Genomic DNA, 17951 nt, shown 5'->3' on the forward strand with positions numbered 1-17951 from the left:
AGTATCCCACAAATATCTATGGGGCTTCAACTATTCACCCTCTTTACTAGCAAAAGCTGCCTATCATCGTTTGCTGATGATACAAAGATGGTTGGCATTGTAACCAGTGTAAATTGAAGTTTACAATTATAAAGATATTAATAAGGTTCTGCAAATGGTCAAAACTGTGGCAAATGGATTTCATTGTAGACAAATTTGAGACTATCAATTTTGGATATAAAATCAGAGTACTTTCTATAAGATTGGAAACAATGGAGATCTAAAGATTCTTCAGGATTCGGATGTATGAATGAATGAAATATCATGAACAGATACAGGAAAATAATCATGAAGGCTAATAAAGTGCTAGTGGTTGTATCTAGAGGCTAGAATACAAGGAAGTAGAAGACATGCTTCAATCCTGGTTATACCACGCCAGAAGTAGTGTGAGCTGTTCTGATTACTGCAGATTATACAGTGGGGAGGGCTGTGCGAATTTTCCAGAATAGTACCTGAGTGTTAAGTTATGAAGAGTGATTAACCAAGGTAAAGTTGTACTTCCTGGTATTTAAAAGATTAAGGGTGGTTTGATCACAAATTTGAGAATTTAACAGAAATGGCAAAGATGAAGAAGGGAAATTGTTTCCTAGTTGGGGAGTCTAAGACTCGGGGGCATAAGACCCACAGTGACCAATTTAAGCCTTTAATGAAATAAAATCAGGCTCACTTTGACCAGGGCTTGGAAAGAGTGCTAGTGACCATATAAGTAGATTGGGGTGTGCTGGTGAACGTAACTCCACTGAGTGACCAATGGGCACAGTACATAAGCTAACAGGGAAAAGAAATGTGGATAACGAGGCAAGAGTAGACTCCTAGAAGTAATGGAGCAAAGGCTTCCCTTTGGAGATGGGGGACAATCGTTGAAAATATCCTGTTAATTCCAGCCTATTCAGATCTAAAATCAGGAAATACTTCTAAACACACAGGCTGGTAGATGGTTTGAACTCTTTTTTTCCCAAAAGTGGCACTGACACTAGGTCAATTGCTGATTTTAAAATTTAAGTTTGATGCACCTGCTAACTGAAAGGTATGAAAGGTTGTGGGAAAAGGTATGGAATTATGATCAAACTACATCTAACCATGATCTAATCTAATAGCACAACAGGCTTGATGGGCTAAATAGCTATCTTCTGTTTTTGTGTTCCTATGTGTGATCCTGTATTATATAAAGCTGGAGTACATTGATACTTCTGTGTGTTACAAATATGGTTTATGTGGAATATATGGAGATCATTCATACTATAAAGCTTGTGTGTATGTGGACGGTACGGTGCACTATCAGTCTGGTGTAAATGGCAGTGCTGTTATATTGCAAGGTTTATTTGAATTGTTATGTACATAGAAAGCTGATGGGCAATGATGGTTCTATATATTATAAGGCTGTTCTTTATGGATTTTCCTATGTTATTTAAGTTACTACAGGTGTATAATTTTATGGTCGTACCAGTACTTTATCAATTTTTTTACTGAGACTGCCTATTCCAATCATTGTAATGTTGCCTGACTCCACCCTGCTTCAGCCCACCTCTTGCTGATATTCGCATCCAAGTGTTGTTACTTTGAGACTTAGACTATTTCAAGAACTTGGCTGAACTCCTACTTCTATCCTCCATAGGGCTGTGTTCATCCAAAGGAGTCCGATCCCTAAGTCTCACCAAATCCTGTTCACTAATCATCCTTGTGTTTTCTGATGTATGTTACCCCCTGATCCAGCAACACCACTGATTTGTTTAAAAAAAATTGTTTGTGCTCTCATCATTGACTCCATAACAGCTTGCAGCCGTACAACTCTCTGAGAACTTGGTTTCCTCTAATTCTAGGCTCTTGAAGATTTCTGATTTTAAGCCCTCCATCCTAGGTGTCTGGGCCTTCCGCTGTCTAGACTGAAATTCTGGAGTTCCTCCCTGCATCTTGCCCCCTTTAGACACCTCCTAAAATCTTGCTTTTTGACCAAGCTTGACCTGCCCTAATACCTCCTTCTGGGGCTTGGTTTAAAGTTTGTTTGATAATGCACTTAAGAAGTGCTATGGAACACTTTACAATGTTAAAGGTGCTATATAAATACAAGTTATTGATATATTCCAGTGTCTGGTATATGGGAATGATCCTTAGAAAGTTGAACTATATTTGTGTTTAAGTATTTTAAAAATGTTGGCCCTGTATATTGTAGAAATCATGTCTGAGTATGATGTAGATCACTGTATTGTGATATGCAGTTTATCCCTAATATTAAAAAGGAGTCCTGTGTATTATAAAGGTGGTTTATGTTCTGTGTAACATTAGGTTGCAGTAGGAGGAAGGTCCTGTGTAATGTCAGGCTGTGGCAGGAGGAAGGTCCTGTGTAATGCTTTTGGATGTGCTCCAGATTCCCTGGTCCCATTTTACGGCTAAAGCACGGCTCTCCCTTGGGCTCCTTGTCCCATCCAGCTGTTTTCATAGTAAGGAAATAAGCACAGTTAATTGTGATGTGATTGATTTCAACTGCAATCTAATGTGTTGTGTGAAAGGGGGCTTGCCGTGGAGCCCAGCCTGCAGAGCAGCTGCTGAACAATTCAATCATTGGCCATATGCTAATGCCTATAGGTCTATCAAAGGCATTTTGAATGCACCAGTGATCACAGCACAATTCAAACAACCCCTAACTCTTAACTTCATCACATGCTTATGTAATGGGATCAATCTGATCATCGTCTCTTTCTCCCTCTCTCCCACCCCGCCATCACCCCCGCTCTCCATCTCCTTTATCTCTCTATCTAATGCTCCATCACCCCTCTCTCTCATGCATGCTCTCTCTCTTTCTACTACTCATCTTTAATGAATATAATTCTTTCTGAACACAACAATTGGGTTCATTTATTGAAATTAGATGTATGTTTGCTAGGATTTTGATTTTAATGAGTTAGCTGCCAATGTTTAGAACATGAAAACACCATCAAATGTTTGATACCTCAGTAAATCACTCACTAAATATTAACACTTAATAAGCCAGATGTCCTGAACATCCCAACATGCTTGCCACAATTTCATGAAATATTGATTAATCCCCTCTTTCTCTATCTGACTATTGATCAATCCGCATTTGTCTGATTAGTGATCAATTTCCTGTCTTGACACTGATAATGATCTATACTCTTTCCCAATCACTAATTGATCAATAAAGTACTAATTGATCATAATCCTTTATTGATAAATCCCCTCCATTCTATAACTGATTTTTGAACAATCCCTTCTCCTTTCTCATTGATTATTGGTCAAACCCTGTCTCCTCTCTCTGATTATTGAAAATTCCCCTCTCCCCTCTCATTGATTATTGATCAATACTTTATTAATCAATGCCCTTTCTTTCTGTTTACTGATTAATCCATTATTGATTAATCACCTTTCCCTACTCCTGATTATTGATCAAGCCATCATTGATTTTATCGTTGCCAATCTGTCACTGATTACTGATCAGTGCTGATTATTGGTCTCCTCTCTGTTGATTGCCTTCTCCTCTCTCACTGTTGATGAATCCTTTTTCTGTCTGATTTATTGATCAATTCTCTCTCCCCTCTCTCTGATTTATCAATCCATTATTGAGCATTCTCCTCTCCTCTCTCACCAATTATTGATCACTTCTCTCTCATATCTCTGATTATTTATCAATCCCCTCTCCCTTCATCGTTGATTATTCATCAGTCCCATCCACTATCATCTGATTATTGATCCTGTATTCTCTCACTGATTATTCATCAATCCATTATTGATCAATCCCTGTGTGCTGGCACTTTTTTTTTTAATCAATTCTCTCTCCTCTCTCACTGTATTCATCAATCTCCACTCCATTCTGTTAAATCCCCTCTTTTTCTCACTGATTATTGATCCCCTATCCCTGTTGATCAATGGCAGATCCTAAATCCCAGATTATCGATTAATCTCCATTCTCTCACTGATTATTGGTAAAACCTTCCTCTGTGTCACTGATTAACAAACCAGTTCCTGCTCCCTCACTGAATATTAATCATTGATCTCTTGTACCTCTGATTATTCATCAATCATCACCTCTCTCACTCATTATTGACCAATCACCTATCCTTTCTTGTTTATAATTGATTTCCCTCCTCATGGACTTATGATCATTGTCCCCTCCATTTATCGATCAATCCCTTCTGCTCTGTCATTAACTATCGGTCAATTACCTTTCTGCTTTTCCAGCCAATTGATCAATTGCCTCTCTTCTCTTACTGATTATCAATTAACCCTCTATCACTAATTATTGATTAAACACCTCGCTTTCCTCTATCGCTGATTATTTATTCTCTCATTAATCACAGTGTTTCAGTCCACTATCCTCTGTCACTGATTATTGCTTTGACACTCCCCCCCGCCTCCTCCGCTCTTACTGTTCATTCATTAATGCCCTCCCCCTTGCACTGATTATCGAACATTCTTCTCTGATCATTAATCCCCTGTCTGGTCTCACCGATTAATCATCAATTCCACTCTTCTCTTATTGATTATTGGTAACTCCCTTTTTCTTAGTTACTGATTGATTAATCCCCTCTCTTGTGGTGAACATCAAGGGAGGTGTCTAAGCAGAATTGGCAGTACTCCTCAAAAGCCCTTAATTCTGCACTCAGTGGAGGATAAAGTGTGACTTCTTGTTACCACGTTTGCTGGACCATATAAGTACTTTGGAGGGGTGGGGTGGAAATGTCGTCTAAGATTGCCATACATCTTATGGTGCCCAGACATTTCTATTGAAAATCACAATGCATTTTATGGTCTGCAGGGTCTGGCAAATAGTGATTTTCTAATTTACTGCATCATTGGTGCTGTGGATTTAGCATTTATACTTCAGTGTGTACACTTTTGTACCTGGATTTATGGGAGGGTGGTGTGTAGTGGTAATGTCACTGGATCACAAGCCAGAACCCTGGACTAAAATTCTGGCTATGTGAGTTCAAATCCCACTGTGACAGATGGTGAAATAAGAATTCGATAAAATCAGAAATTAAATAAAAACAGGCCTACTCACAGATGTTCTGACTTTTTTTGGTTCTTGTGCAGAACTCTGAGTGAGATATTTAAAACAGAGCAACCATTGAGTGGATGTTTGGCATTTTTTCACTTTGTTTGTTAACAGATAAAAGCCTACACTCATATTATTTTACAGATAAATGTATTCTTTTTGCTAAAATAAAATTGTTTACTCTGCTCAGAAGCTCTGTGGATCTGTTCTAGTGATGATGCCACAGAGAACTAAGTATAATACATGATCAAATGTTGCTCTAGTAATTTCTTCACTCATTTGGCAGTTTTTCATGCTTACCTTTATTTTCTCCCTAATCATTGAAATATATCAAGTGGATGTAGTATACAATCAGGTAAAGCATGTCTTAATTTGCATCAAGTTGTCCAAATGACCAATTTCAAATCTTATTTCTGGGTTTAAATTTAATTGAGTTCATTCAGTTAAATCCATGTTTACTATCAGTGCTTATTTCTTGAAATGTTGACACAAATATCCAGAGGAATGGGCATTTCTTAAACCCTGTTTGCTTTTAGGGTATAGTCAACCAAATCTCAATGTCTGAATGGAACCCTTCCACAATCATAAATTTTAAATTGGAATATTGTTCACGCATTTTTGCTGTCACACATTCTTCATTGTTTGGTATAAGAGTGAAATATTTCAATACAAGTTGCACAGCACTGCATTTTCCAAATTATTGTGGCAATAGCAACCTGATCAAATGCATATCAGTCTAGTAAATATTCTGCAAATCCACTGTCCAAGTGGTCCCACAGCAGTTGCATGAATTGAAGGATTGTGGCAGTGTCAACGTCACTGTCTAGAGCAGTCAGAATCACCTTAACTTTTTCACTCCAGTCCAATAAAGATGTTCACCTAGATACCGAATCTTCAGTTTATTGATCTTGGCTTTTGCAAATTTCATACCTTCAATTGTTGTCAAACAGATTCTCTGAAAGAATTTGCACAGTGCCAGTTCACCTAGAACATTATTTGGAACTGTTAATGCAGTGCAATGTTGTGGCGTTGTGAGCATTACCAGGCAATATTTGTTTGTTGGATCACTGCGCTTATTCAGTTGCTCTGTGCAGTACTTCATCAAGACTTTGCAGTCAATGACCTAATGCAAAACTACAAAATATCTTGACAGACACCTCACTTCATTCAGAGGTTGAAGTAACCCTGCATCACGCTGTGATTTTGGCGAATTCTTCAAATTGTCTTTTCTTCACAAATGACTTACTGAACATTGTAGAAATGGTTCAACATCATGCCCATTTGAGACCTGCTTTCAAGCAACGTGCATTTCAAGATCTTCTCTGTGAGCAACGCAGTGCTGTTCCAACTAATGTCACATTGTAACATTGCTACTATTTCATTTTCCTTTCCAAGTATAGCAGAGGCTCTGTCTGGAAACATCGCCATATTCTGTAATTCAAAGTAACTGTTAATATAAAATTGCTTGTTGCAAGCAGTCAGTTTCAAAATTCCTGCCAAGGCAGTCTTGTAAACAATTCAGATTCTAGTTGAAACTTGATGTACAATGTCAACGTTTTTTGTACCGAAATGCCTGTACTTTCATTTACCATCAGCAAACAGAAAGACGATTTTCTGTAATTTATCTAGGAAATGTTTTTGTTTGACAAAGCTAATGCACTCCACAAATTTGAAGGTGTAATTCTTGTGCCAGGTCTCAGTAATTGCAGTGGACTTTGCTACATTATCTTGTACAGAAAATATTGACACGTTCTTTACTGCAAGTAAGACATTATCAATGAGAATTTTTATCAGATTGGGATTGGACTTTTTGTATAAACAGACAAAAACACGCTTTTTGTCAATAAGCATAAATGAAATTCCATCTTTCTTTCTTTATAAGACTATGTGTGCTTTTTACCTCAAACGCCACTTTAGCCCAATTTCCAATCGTACCCCTCTCTTCCTAGTGCTGAACCTTTCTCTAACGTTTGCAAATAGTGCATAAGAAGTTGTCAGTTTTAGGATAAGTGAAAATCTCATCAATTTTTACCTTTTTTGTTTGTGTGTTGAATATGGTATTACAGCTTCCATGATCTAAGTTAGCCAGCCCTTCTTGAAATGTGCACTGGATTTTTAAGGAGTTTGAAAAGGAGCTTTTCTTTTGAACATATTTTAAACTTACTTTTAAACTTTGTTTTCTTGATATGAAAGGAAAATGTTGTTAATTGTGCTATGTCCTTTAGGAATGGCTGCCTGTTTCTTGGACCTTTATGCTGTGTGATCCTCTTTGTCGCTGTAAACTCCCCTCTCCAACTTTTGGGTTATGGTCTGGCCTCTGGCTCCTGGAAGGGGGATAAATGTCCCAAAGCTTCCCTGTACTGGAGCTGTATTTGATCAGAAGGTGGGCTCCAATGCCTGGAAGCTGTTGTGAGATTACTGAGTGCCAACTGGTGGTTCAGTGCCAACTGGTTGTTCTGGAAGCCTGGGCTTCGTGGCCATAGGGTTTGGGGTGTGGGAGGGCATCTTGGGACATACAAAGGTTTTCATTTTCCAATGCATGACTGTGCATCTATGAAGTTTACAAGGAACCTTGCTCATAATAACCACTGTTTTAAGTCTTCAAAAATACCCATCTAGTTCAATAATGTCCATCAGGGAATTTTTATGTAGATTAGTCTACATAGTGATGTGGTTGACTCTTAACTGCCCCCTGGACAACCAAGGATGGGTAATAAATGCTGGCCTGCCCAGTGATATCCAAATCTCATGAACAAATATTTTCTTAAAAATGTACACGCCAGGAATTGATAGGTGAATTTTTTGAACTGTTGTTGCTCTGGGCATACTGCAAAGAATTCTGGTGACCAAGCTCAGTGCTTGGGTTAACTCAAGTGCTCTCAATGCAGATGGGATCCTGTTGGGATAGTACGTGTTTCAGTCTTTACCACATTGCTTACTGTTTTCAATCGAGGATAATTTGAGAATTACTTTAAGAATAATTAAAACCATTGGGAGATTTGATGCTTTTTGATTTAATCCAAATATTTGCACTTTTTTTACATTTTCTCTGGGAAATGTTGTTGTTTCAGAGCAAGCTGCACATGGAAGGCTTCCGCAGTTTGAAAGAGGGAGAACCAGTGGAGTTTACGTTTAAGAAATCTTCCAAAGGTCTGGAGTCGATACGGGTAACGGGTCCAGGTGGCACCTCCTGCATTGGGAGTGAAAGGAGGCCTAAAGGGAAGAACATGCAAAAACGAAGGCCAAAGGGAGACAGGTGAGGTAGGGTAGGGTGGTTCTAGGCAGCAATTGGTCCCGACTGACGTTCAATCCTCGAACAAATAAAAAAAAAATTGCTTATGGGATGTGGGCATCGTTGGCTGGGCCAAGCGTTTATTCGTCATCCCTGGTTCCACTTAAGGTGGAACTTTCAACTTTCCGAGTCCAGAGAAACTGCTACCTTCTTGATTTGTTGCAGTCCAGTTGGCGTAGGGATAGTGTTCCAGGATTTTCACCCAGTAACACTGAAGGAATGGTGATTTATATTTCCAAATCAGGACAGTGAGTGGCTTGGTGGGGAACTTGGTGGGATGTATCTGCTGCCCTTGTTTTTCTAGATGGTAGTGGTTGTGGGTTTCGAAAATGTTGTCTAAGGAGTCTTTGGGGAATTTCTGCAGTGCATCTTGTAGATGTTACATGCTGCTGTTGCTAAATAACTGGTGGTGGAGGCTGTGAATGTTTGTGGATGTGATGCTTATCAAGCTGACTCTATTACAACACACGTCCAGGGAGAGCTAGCTAATGAAAAATAATAACTTGTATTTAGCTAACACATTTAACACAGTAAAATATGGTACACGGGGAGAAAGACTGAGCAATTGGGTGTGTGATGCAGCATGAAGGAAAAATAATCTTTGTACACAATTTCTAACGGAGGGCAATGCCACAAATCCAAAGGTGCCTGAAGGACACTCAGCCCCATACGTGGGAGAAAACTTCAGAGTCTTTTTGTATCCTGTCTGAAATGGCAGGCAGGGCTTCAGGAACACAATTTCAAGACTGCAGCCTATTGAACACAAGATTTCAAAGGCTGGAGAGAGTAGTGTGCTGTATTTAACACAGGGTGCACTAACTTTATATTTTTCACTGTAAAATACACGTGACAATAAAATCATTCATTCAGGCCAGAAGGTTAAACATTATGGAGTTCTAATGATGCCAAGCAGTGAGAGTAAAGACTAGTTTACAACAGTTTTGTTATATTTACATACAAAGTTAAAGTTCCGACCACACACCAGTGCCACCACGAAGACCTCCGTAATGTCACCTGACTCTGCTCATGCCTCAGGTTAACTGAAATCTGCATCCTTGAATTTCTTATCTCTGAATTTGACTATTCCAAAGCACTTTTGCCTCTCCTCCAATCCTCCATAAACTTAACCTGATTTAAAAAAAAATGCCCTGCTGCCTCTATCCAATTACCCATTCCCTCTGCTTGCTGACTTGTCTATTCACCTGGTCCGCAAATGTCTCCATTTTAAAGATCCCCTATGTGCAAATTCTCAATGGCTTCATTCATTTCTATCTTTGAAGGTTTAGGCCACACTTGAAATATTGCACACAGTTCTGGTCACCACACTACCAGAAGGATGCGGATGCTTTGGAGAGAGTACACAAAAGGTTTACTAGGATGTCGCCTGGTATGGGGGACTTTAGCTCTGAAGAAGAGTTGGATAGACTGAGTTTATTTTCACTGGAACGCAGGTTGAGGGTGTGACCCGATAGAAGTTTATAAGATTGTGAATGGCATGGATAGAGTGGAAAGTATGAGGCTTTTTCCCAGCGTGGAGGGGTCAATTACTAGGGGACACAGGTTCAAGGTGCGGGGGGGAGGTGGGGTTTAAAAGAGATGTGCAAGGCATGTTTTTCAGACAAAGGGTGGTGAGTGCCTGGAACACGCTGCCAGAGGAGGTGGTGGAAGCAGACAGTAGCAGCATTTAAGAAGCACCTGGGCGAATACATGAATAGGAAAGGAGCAGAGGGATATAGGCCCTGTAAGTGAAGATAGTTTTAGTATTGAAGGGCAAGCAAGGTGCAGGCTTGGAGGACTGAAGGGCCAGTTCCTGTGCTGTATGTTCTTTGTTTTTCCGTTTCTGTAATCCTGAGATTGTTACATTTCTCCAATTCTGCCTCTTGAAAAGTCACCATTTAATCGCTCCACCTTTTGCAGCGATGCCTTCAGTTGGCAAGGGTCTAAACTGTGGAGTTCCCTCCCTAAGTCTCTCTGCCTCCTCTGCTCCTGGTGGTGTTTTACTTTTTAAAGGTGCTAAATGAACTTAGTTGCTCAGTGTTGACTTATGGAGACAAAGTTGTGAATAGGTACCACCTCCCTGTCTCTGTGAGAAATAGAGTAAGGGGCATGGGAGTAGCAAGAGATTTTACAATAACTTGAGGGATCAGAAAAAATGAGCTAGTGCATGTTGAGGATGGTAAACTCCCTGAGGGTCTGCAGTTAGTTTTGCAGAAACTCCTGTGACCTTATTCCCCTGTTATCAGTGTGATTGATTTTCATTTAATATTTCCATGGTGATTGAGACCAATGACATTGATTAATTGAGACTCTGCTTTCATTGTATTTATTTACCTCTTGAGCATCATGAATAATTTATTCTGCATCATTTTATTTAGTTGCTCACAAGGGTCAGGAGGTGACGGTTAAAATCAGATGCCCAATCTGGAATGCCATTTCCTTACTGATTTGCTTCCTTGCTCTGTGGCCATTCTGTTTTCTGCTTGACTTTTTTTTGCATTAGGGGAGATCCTGTCTTTCAGACACAAAGAACTGGAATGTGACCCTTCCAACTTTCCGAGTCCAGATAAACTGCTGGCCGGTGTTCAGCTCCTGCTTTCATCTTATGACCATTACCTTCAATCACTCAAACCAGGCAACTCCAGAATGAGTCACCCCACATGCAAGTTATTGTGGAAATTAGAAGAAAACAGGAATCAGGAGCACGAACAGGCCATTCTACCCCTTGAGGCTGGTCTGTAAGGTCATGGCTGATCTGATTTGTAACCTTAACTCCCACTTAACCCCAGATAATCTTACACCCTCTTACTTAACAAGAATCAATCTATTTGTGCTTAAAGACTCTTCTTCTAACACATTTTCAGGAAAACAGTTTTGAATCATCACGACACTGCTGAGGAAAAAGTTTCCTTAGTTCTGTTCTCAACGGGCTACACCTTGTTTTTAAACAGTTGATCCCTAGTGCTAGAAAAAGAGAATAGGCACTATGTACATGCACTTCATTCCTGGACTTCACAAATGCTTTACAACCAGTGAGGTACTTTTTAGAGTGTAGCCATTATTATTGGATTGTAGGCAGCAAGGTTTCTAATTTGTGGCACAGGAAAGTTCCCCCAAACAACCATGATACCAACAAAATAACTTGACAGGAAGGATAAATAATGGCCAGGATATCAGATAGACTTCAGCTGCTATTCTTTGAAGTTATGCCATGGGATATTTTATATTATCCCCCCATTTAGGTGCAGGTCATTCACAATCTTAAGAGAACAGCAGAACAGACTTTTAGAAGCTGGCTCGCCTCCTCCCATTCCTATATTCCTGATTCTACCTGTGGTGTCCATGTGCAAGCTCAGACAGGTAATGTAGCGATGGAATCTGACCATTTGAGTGTGTTGTAGTCCAAGTCCAAACCTGTCTGCACCCCATATCCACACATCCATCCTGAGTAGCAGTAGGCAGTGACTCGGAGCAGAAACTGTGGCCTCCTCTCCCTTCCTTCCTTCCTAGCCCGGGGCCTGCCATTAATGGTTTAGGCAGGACTGCTGTCCCTTTATGATTAATGCAAATATAATGCGAGACCATTTTCCCTCAATAACAGTAAGCCACAGAAAACACACCAAGTGAACAACGACATTGTTGCGATTCAGATTCAAGAAGTAATGTGCATTCCCAGACCTGACACAGCTCTCTGTCTAAAATGCAATGCATTATGGCTAAGATTCATTTCAAACTATTTTACTTAACACAATCTCTTATTACATGTGGCCAGAATTAATCAATGGCTCAGTGGGTAACTTATTCAGGAGTTTCAAGCCCCATTCTAGGGATGTAACATCTAGGCGCTTGAGCAATGCCCTCTGTTTAACATGTCTGTGAGTGTCTCTGTGTGACTGCATTCATTTGCATGTGTAAGAACATGCGTAGCAAACATCTGTATTTTCATAATATATATAGAGTGTGTTTGTATGAGTTGGGTGATTTTTCTAAATAAGTGTATTTGTGTAAATACATGACTGTCTGTGGATCCAAAGTAAAGACCTGCATTTATGAAAGTATGGGATATAGAAAATTCACAGCATGGGAGGCCATTCAGCCCATAATGCCTGTGCAGCCTAGAGAAAGTTAACCAGTTCTATCCATCTTCCAGCTCTTGCTCTGTAGCCTCGTAGTTTATGGCCCCTCCTGAGCACATCCAAGTGTTTCTAAATTGCATTTTCAGAGGTTTTGCCTCTGCCAGCTTTTCAGGCTGTCACTTCCAGATGCCCACACCTCTCTGGGTGAAACATTTCCTGCATAACACTTTGCCAATCCTTCCACCAATTCCCTTAAATTGATGTCGCCAATTATTGACCACTTTGCTAATGGAAATATGCTATTCCTATTCACTCTGTCTTGGCCTCCCATGACTTAATACACCACAAAACCTTCCCTCAGCTTCCTCTCTTCCAAAGAAGGCAAACCTGATCTATGTAATCATTACTCATGGCTAAAATTCTTCATTTCTGGCAACATCCTCTCTAGTGTGATTACATCAGTCCTGTAAGGTGTTCATCAGAACCATACATATTATTGTAGCTGAAATTAATGACTTTAACAGCCTTTACAGATTTTATTGATGTATTTGAGATATAAGTTAGAGAACCACCAAAACCGCACCCCCCACCCACCGGCCCCACCAAACTCCTGTCGAGGCTTTGCAGCCCATTTACTAGAGCAAGACCCAAAGCTACATCTACCTCTCACTGCTGGGGAGCTGGCCAAACAGCTGGCCTGGTCGGCAGGCACAAAAGTGTCACCAAATACATCAGACCCATTCAGGTTGATGAAAACTAAAAATAAAATTTCCTTTGCTCTTATACTCTGGGCCTTAGTCAGTAAAGGAAAATGTCTCTTGTACCATCTTGACCACTTTATCTACCTGTTCTGCTATCTTCAGATAAACATTCTGTGTACATAACCTCCAACTGATGCCCTGTTAAACCTTTCATAATCCTACCATCTGTGTATTTCCTTGTCTCCCTAAATACATTACCTCACACTCCTTGGCGCATTGAATTCCACTTGCCATTTTTTTTGTCAATTTGAGCAGTCCGCTGATAGCATCCTGCAGTGAACATCTCATTGCCATCTTAAAGTACTTTACAGCCACTGAAAGACGAAGTGCAGCCACAGATCATTTTTTTTGCAATAAGAACAGAAATTGCTGGAGAAACTCGGCAGGTCTGGCAGCATCTGTGGAGAGAAAGCAGAGTTAACGTTTTGGGTCCAGTGACAATAAGTGGAGATGGATGGAGCCCACAAGAGTGAACAGCAGTTGGGCAGACAAAGGAATGGATAATGTTCAGCCTGGAAGAAAGAGGAGCTGCAAACGGAGACTGAAAATGATTGAAAATGGGTTGGCTGTCGTGAAAGCAGCTAATGTGGTGATAGGGCCTGGTGCATTTTGGGGACTTGGGGGAGATGGAAGAAGATGCTTGGGCTCTCAAATTATTAAACTTGATATTGAGCCATGAAGGCTGCAGGGGCTCCAAGCAGAAAATGAGATGCCGTTCTTCCAGCTTGCACTGAGCTTCACTAGCGCGCTGCAGCAAGCCAGAGACAGATGTTGATGCACAGTGATGTGTTGAAGTGGCAGGCAACTGGAAATTCTGGGTTTGTCTGCAAACACAAGGTTTAGGCCCGAAACGTCAGCCTTCCAACTCCTCTGATGCTGCTTGGCCTGCTGTCTTCATCCAGCTCTACACCTTGTTATCCCATGCAGAAGCGACCACATTGTGAGCAGCAACTATAGTGCAGGTAAATTGTTGCTTCACCTGTAAGGTATTTCTGGTGTCTGCAATGTTTATTGAGGAACAGACTTTCAGGCCCTAGTCAGCTTCTAGCCTGGGCCACTAACTGGGCTCAATGGTCCTGCTTTCGCCCCAGCAGTCCCTACAACACTGAACCCTGCTCATTGCTCCTGATACTCTTCTTGTCTCACTCACCAGCCACGCCACCAGGGCTAACTTGCCTACTCTTCTGTCAAATGGTGCCGTGTGACCTTTTATGTATACCCTTTTGTTTAGCATCTCGTCCAAAAGACAGTAACCCTACAGTGCAATGTCCCATCTATGGTACACTGAAGTGTCAGCCTTCTGTTTATGCACAACATCGGGAATAGAACCTAAACCTAGCACCTTCTTACTGAGAACCTGGAGTGCTACCAACTGAGCCACACACATCTGCATGTGTCTGTGTGGGCATATTTGAAGAGATTTGGAAAGAATGCAACTGCACTGGAAGTACAACAGGAGCAGAATGTGCCTACTTGATGGGTGAATCAGTGTAATTGTGAGTATGGATATGTGTGTGATGAGCTGCTTCCAATACTCCTGTTGTGTGTGTAGAGGATCTGTACAGTAGTTGTAAAAGTGCAGAAAACAAAGCAGCTACTGTCGAGTCCCAGTAATAGTCATGACTACTGGCAGTAAAAGGAAATAAAATCTGGAGTTGGGATGTGGGAGAATGTTAACAGGCTCTTTGGTGGCCTTACTGTTAATGGTGGGATGTTGTCACATACTGTTAATGTCCGTTAAATAATAGTGGGGATCTTTGTGCACCATGCTCTTTAATGAACCTATTTTTTTTTTAATTAGCTTGTCTTCTTGGTCATTTTGAAGGTGTTCGTGTTACATTTTTTTAAAATCAGAATTTGCAATGAAGGACCAGCACTGTTGCTGATTCATTATTATTGGAGTTCTTTTATTGACTACTGTGCTGTTGGAGAGCAAGTACTGAGGGAAGGCTGTACTGAAGGAGTGTAGTACTGCTGGAGGAACAGTATATGCAGGGGGGGTGGCACTGGACCATTCGATAGATGATATTGAGGGAGTGTTGGAGGGGAAATATTGAATGAATGCTGTAGAGTTGGAACAGCAGTTCTAAGGGAGCACTGTGCTGTCTGAAAGGTGATACTGAGGGATAGCTGTACGACTGGAGGGTCAGATTTGAGGGAGTATTGCATTATGTTAAGAAACAGCAGTACAGAGAGAAGGTCAATACTGAGGAAGTGTCATGCTGTTAGAGGTGCTTGTTTCGGATAATTTGTTACACTGAGTTACTGACTGCCCTCTATTGATGTTAATCTACAAGATCCCCAAAATACATTTGTTCGTGAATCCACTCATTCATTTTCATAGACCTAATGATAAAAGCTTCAATGCACCACTGCAATTGTGTAACTGAGAATGTAAACAAAATTATTTTAAAAATATATTCCTTTATATCGTTATGTGATGTTAGTTTAATTAATACGGCTGATGAATTTATCACAAATGCATAAGCATTTTAATCACAATGCCCATCCACCGCCTGAGTAATCTGATTTTGATAACTAAAAGTGGTTTTAAATAGCTACTGAGCATTTACCATGACTTTGAGCTACAGTTTATTGTAAGTCTTTTTCTAAAAAAAGCATACTGAAAAGCTTTTAAATCAGTTCAGATGAGCCAGTGCAATGTCAAATCTGCTGAAGGTCTTCAGGCATGTGATTCACTAAACCTCCACATTGAGTCAGGCCATGGTCAAATCTGTGGCCACTGATGGCTTTGAGCACAATATGTTTTTAAACTAGATCTTGGAAACTCACTTTGGGCTCTGTGATCGTTTGGGTAATTTTGGGCAAATTGTGTTGGAAAACCCCTCTAACTGAATGGAAATTTTGTCTGATCCTTTTAATCCTTGTGTTTCTTTTTTTTATGCTTTCCTTTTAGATGTTATAACTGTGGTGGTTTAGATCATCACGCCAAGGAATGTAAACTAGCCCCCCAACCTAAGAAGTGCCATTATTGCCAAAGCATCGGCCACATGGTGGCCAACTGCACAATCAAAGCTGCCCAGCAACAACAATCTGCCAGTTCTCAGGGAAGACAGGAAAGCAAACCGACAACAGGGCCCTTGACGTCATCCCCCTCACCCACTACACCACAAGAAGTGGGAGGAGAGCACAGCACGGCCCTACTCTTGGAAGAGACGGGGGAGCACTTGGAAAAGCTGCTTCCAGAAACTTATGAAAGCGCCCTGCGAGAGTTCGCCGAGGAGCCAAGTAGGCAAAGCTCGAATTTTCAGAAAAGAAAAAAGACCTGACGCCGTCAGTGCCAGGAACCAACTCAGGATACAAAACTACCTCAGGTTCATCTACACTGCCGAGGTCAAGATCCAGCAAATCTCCAAAACAATCAAAAGACTTAATTGTGAATCCAACTTCTACTCATTCTGATGATGGATAGGATTTGGATAAACCTTCAGCAGTCTGAGGCACACTGGAACATTCTTAGACAATAGCCCCCATAACCTTTCAACAACCCTAATACTGCCACCACAGTTTCCAGAGGCACAACTTAATACCCATAATATCAAGACATTCTTTGCCTATGTTCATTTTTCCAAAGAACCAAGTGCAAGAGATCTATCTTTCTTTTAATATAAAACTCAATTCCCTTACCCCTTGCAAATTGTTTTCTTCTTGGTGGTATCAACCATGGCTTGAGAACCACTGCATTGATTACTTTTGAAGGCTGACACATTGAATTCTGAACAATGACAACACAACAAAAGGTGTTGAGGTTTCTTCACTTCTGGCCTATATCTGTGTTCTGGCATCCTCCCCCTACACAGTTCAACTTTTTAAATTCACCAAACACCAGGTTAGATGATGAAGAACAACGTGTCCTTAAAACATTTTGATCACATGAGTACGTCCCACAAAGATTGACAGGACTCGCATCTGGGACAATCATTTCCCTTTTTACTGGAGGTTAATGGTATTATCTCAGAGGGTAGCCAAAAGTTTAGTCCCACATGTCTGAAAGATCTGCTGTTGACCAGTCACACTGAATTAATTCATGCAGCGAACCCATCATTGTGCATCTTATCTGACTTCTTAAAGTCCCAGCAGTTAAAACTAATGATACATCTTTCTTTTATTTTGAGCTCCCTAGATGAGCAAACTGTTCTCCTCCTTAGAATCCTATCCTGCCGTCATACTTTTGATCCAACTCTTGTTGTGTTCCTCAGAAGCACCGAGTTTCTTGAACCTAACTTCAGATGAAGGATTGCTGATCTAAAGGAGAGAAGGCTCGTAATGAAAGGTCTGTTGCAGAAGGATTATGGACACCCCAAACCTGATGTTCACTTGTTGGGCACACGAAAAACTTACCCATGAGATGAACATTTTGCTACAGTCAAAAAATAACCTGATTCTTAGTTGGAATGAATACTACTTCAACTTTCAATCACTGATTTATGTTGGGGGTGGTAGTGAATGGTGAAGGTGCAAATAGGTTAGTATGGAACTTTGTTGTCTGCAAATGTTCTAGCTTGTTCATTCCTTAACAAGCATTTAAAATAGAGTTTGATACACATCCAAGATATCAATCCTAACCAGAGTTGCACAGCACAATGTTTGTTGGCAATCCATTTACTCTGTAAGGCACAGGGCTTTGTTATATAAAACCAAAGGCTCCATCTGACAGTTGTTTACACTTGCTCGAACATTCATCAGTTTTCAGCACCTTCCATGTTGATAGTGCAGGAAATTGATAATGAAATTTAATCTGATTAAAACTCGAC

The 17951-nt window shown here is 40.5% G+C and overlaps 1 protein-coding gene across 1 annotated transcript in view; it reads left to right on the plus strand.

Annotated features, from left to right (window-relative positions):
• LOC109924313 (protein lin-28 homolog A-like) overlaps positions 1-16466 on the plus strand; it is a 37668-nt gene extending 21202 nt beyond the window's left edge. Inside the window, exons 2-3 of the mRNA XM_048612939.1 lie at positions 8122-8306; positions 16094-16466. Coding sequence (XP_048468896.1) covers positions 8122-8306; positions 16094-16466 — 558 coding nt within the window. The remainder of the gene's footprint in view (positions 1-8121; positions 8307-16093) is intronic.
• Positions 16467-17951: the final 1485 nt, after the last annotated feature.

This window comes from Rhincodon typus, chromosome 27, assembly GCF_021869965.1.
Source record: "Rhincodon typus isolate 14 chromosome 27, sRhiTyp1.1, whole genome shotgun sequence".
NCBI classification, from domain to species: Eukaryota; Metazoa; Chordata; class Chondrichthyes; order Orectolobiformes; family Rhincodontidae; genus Rhincodon; species Rhincodon typus.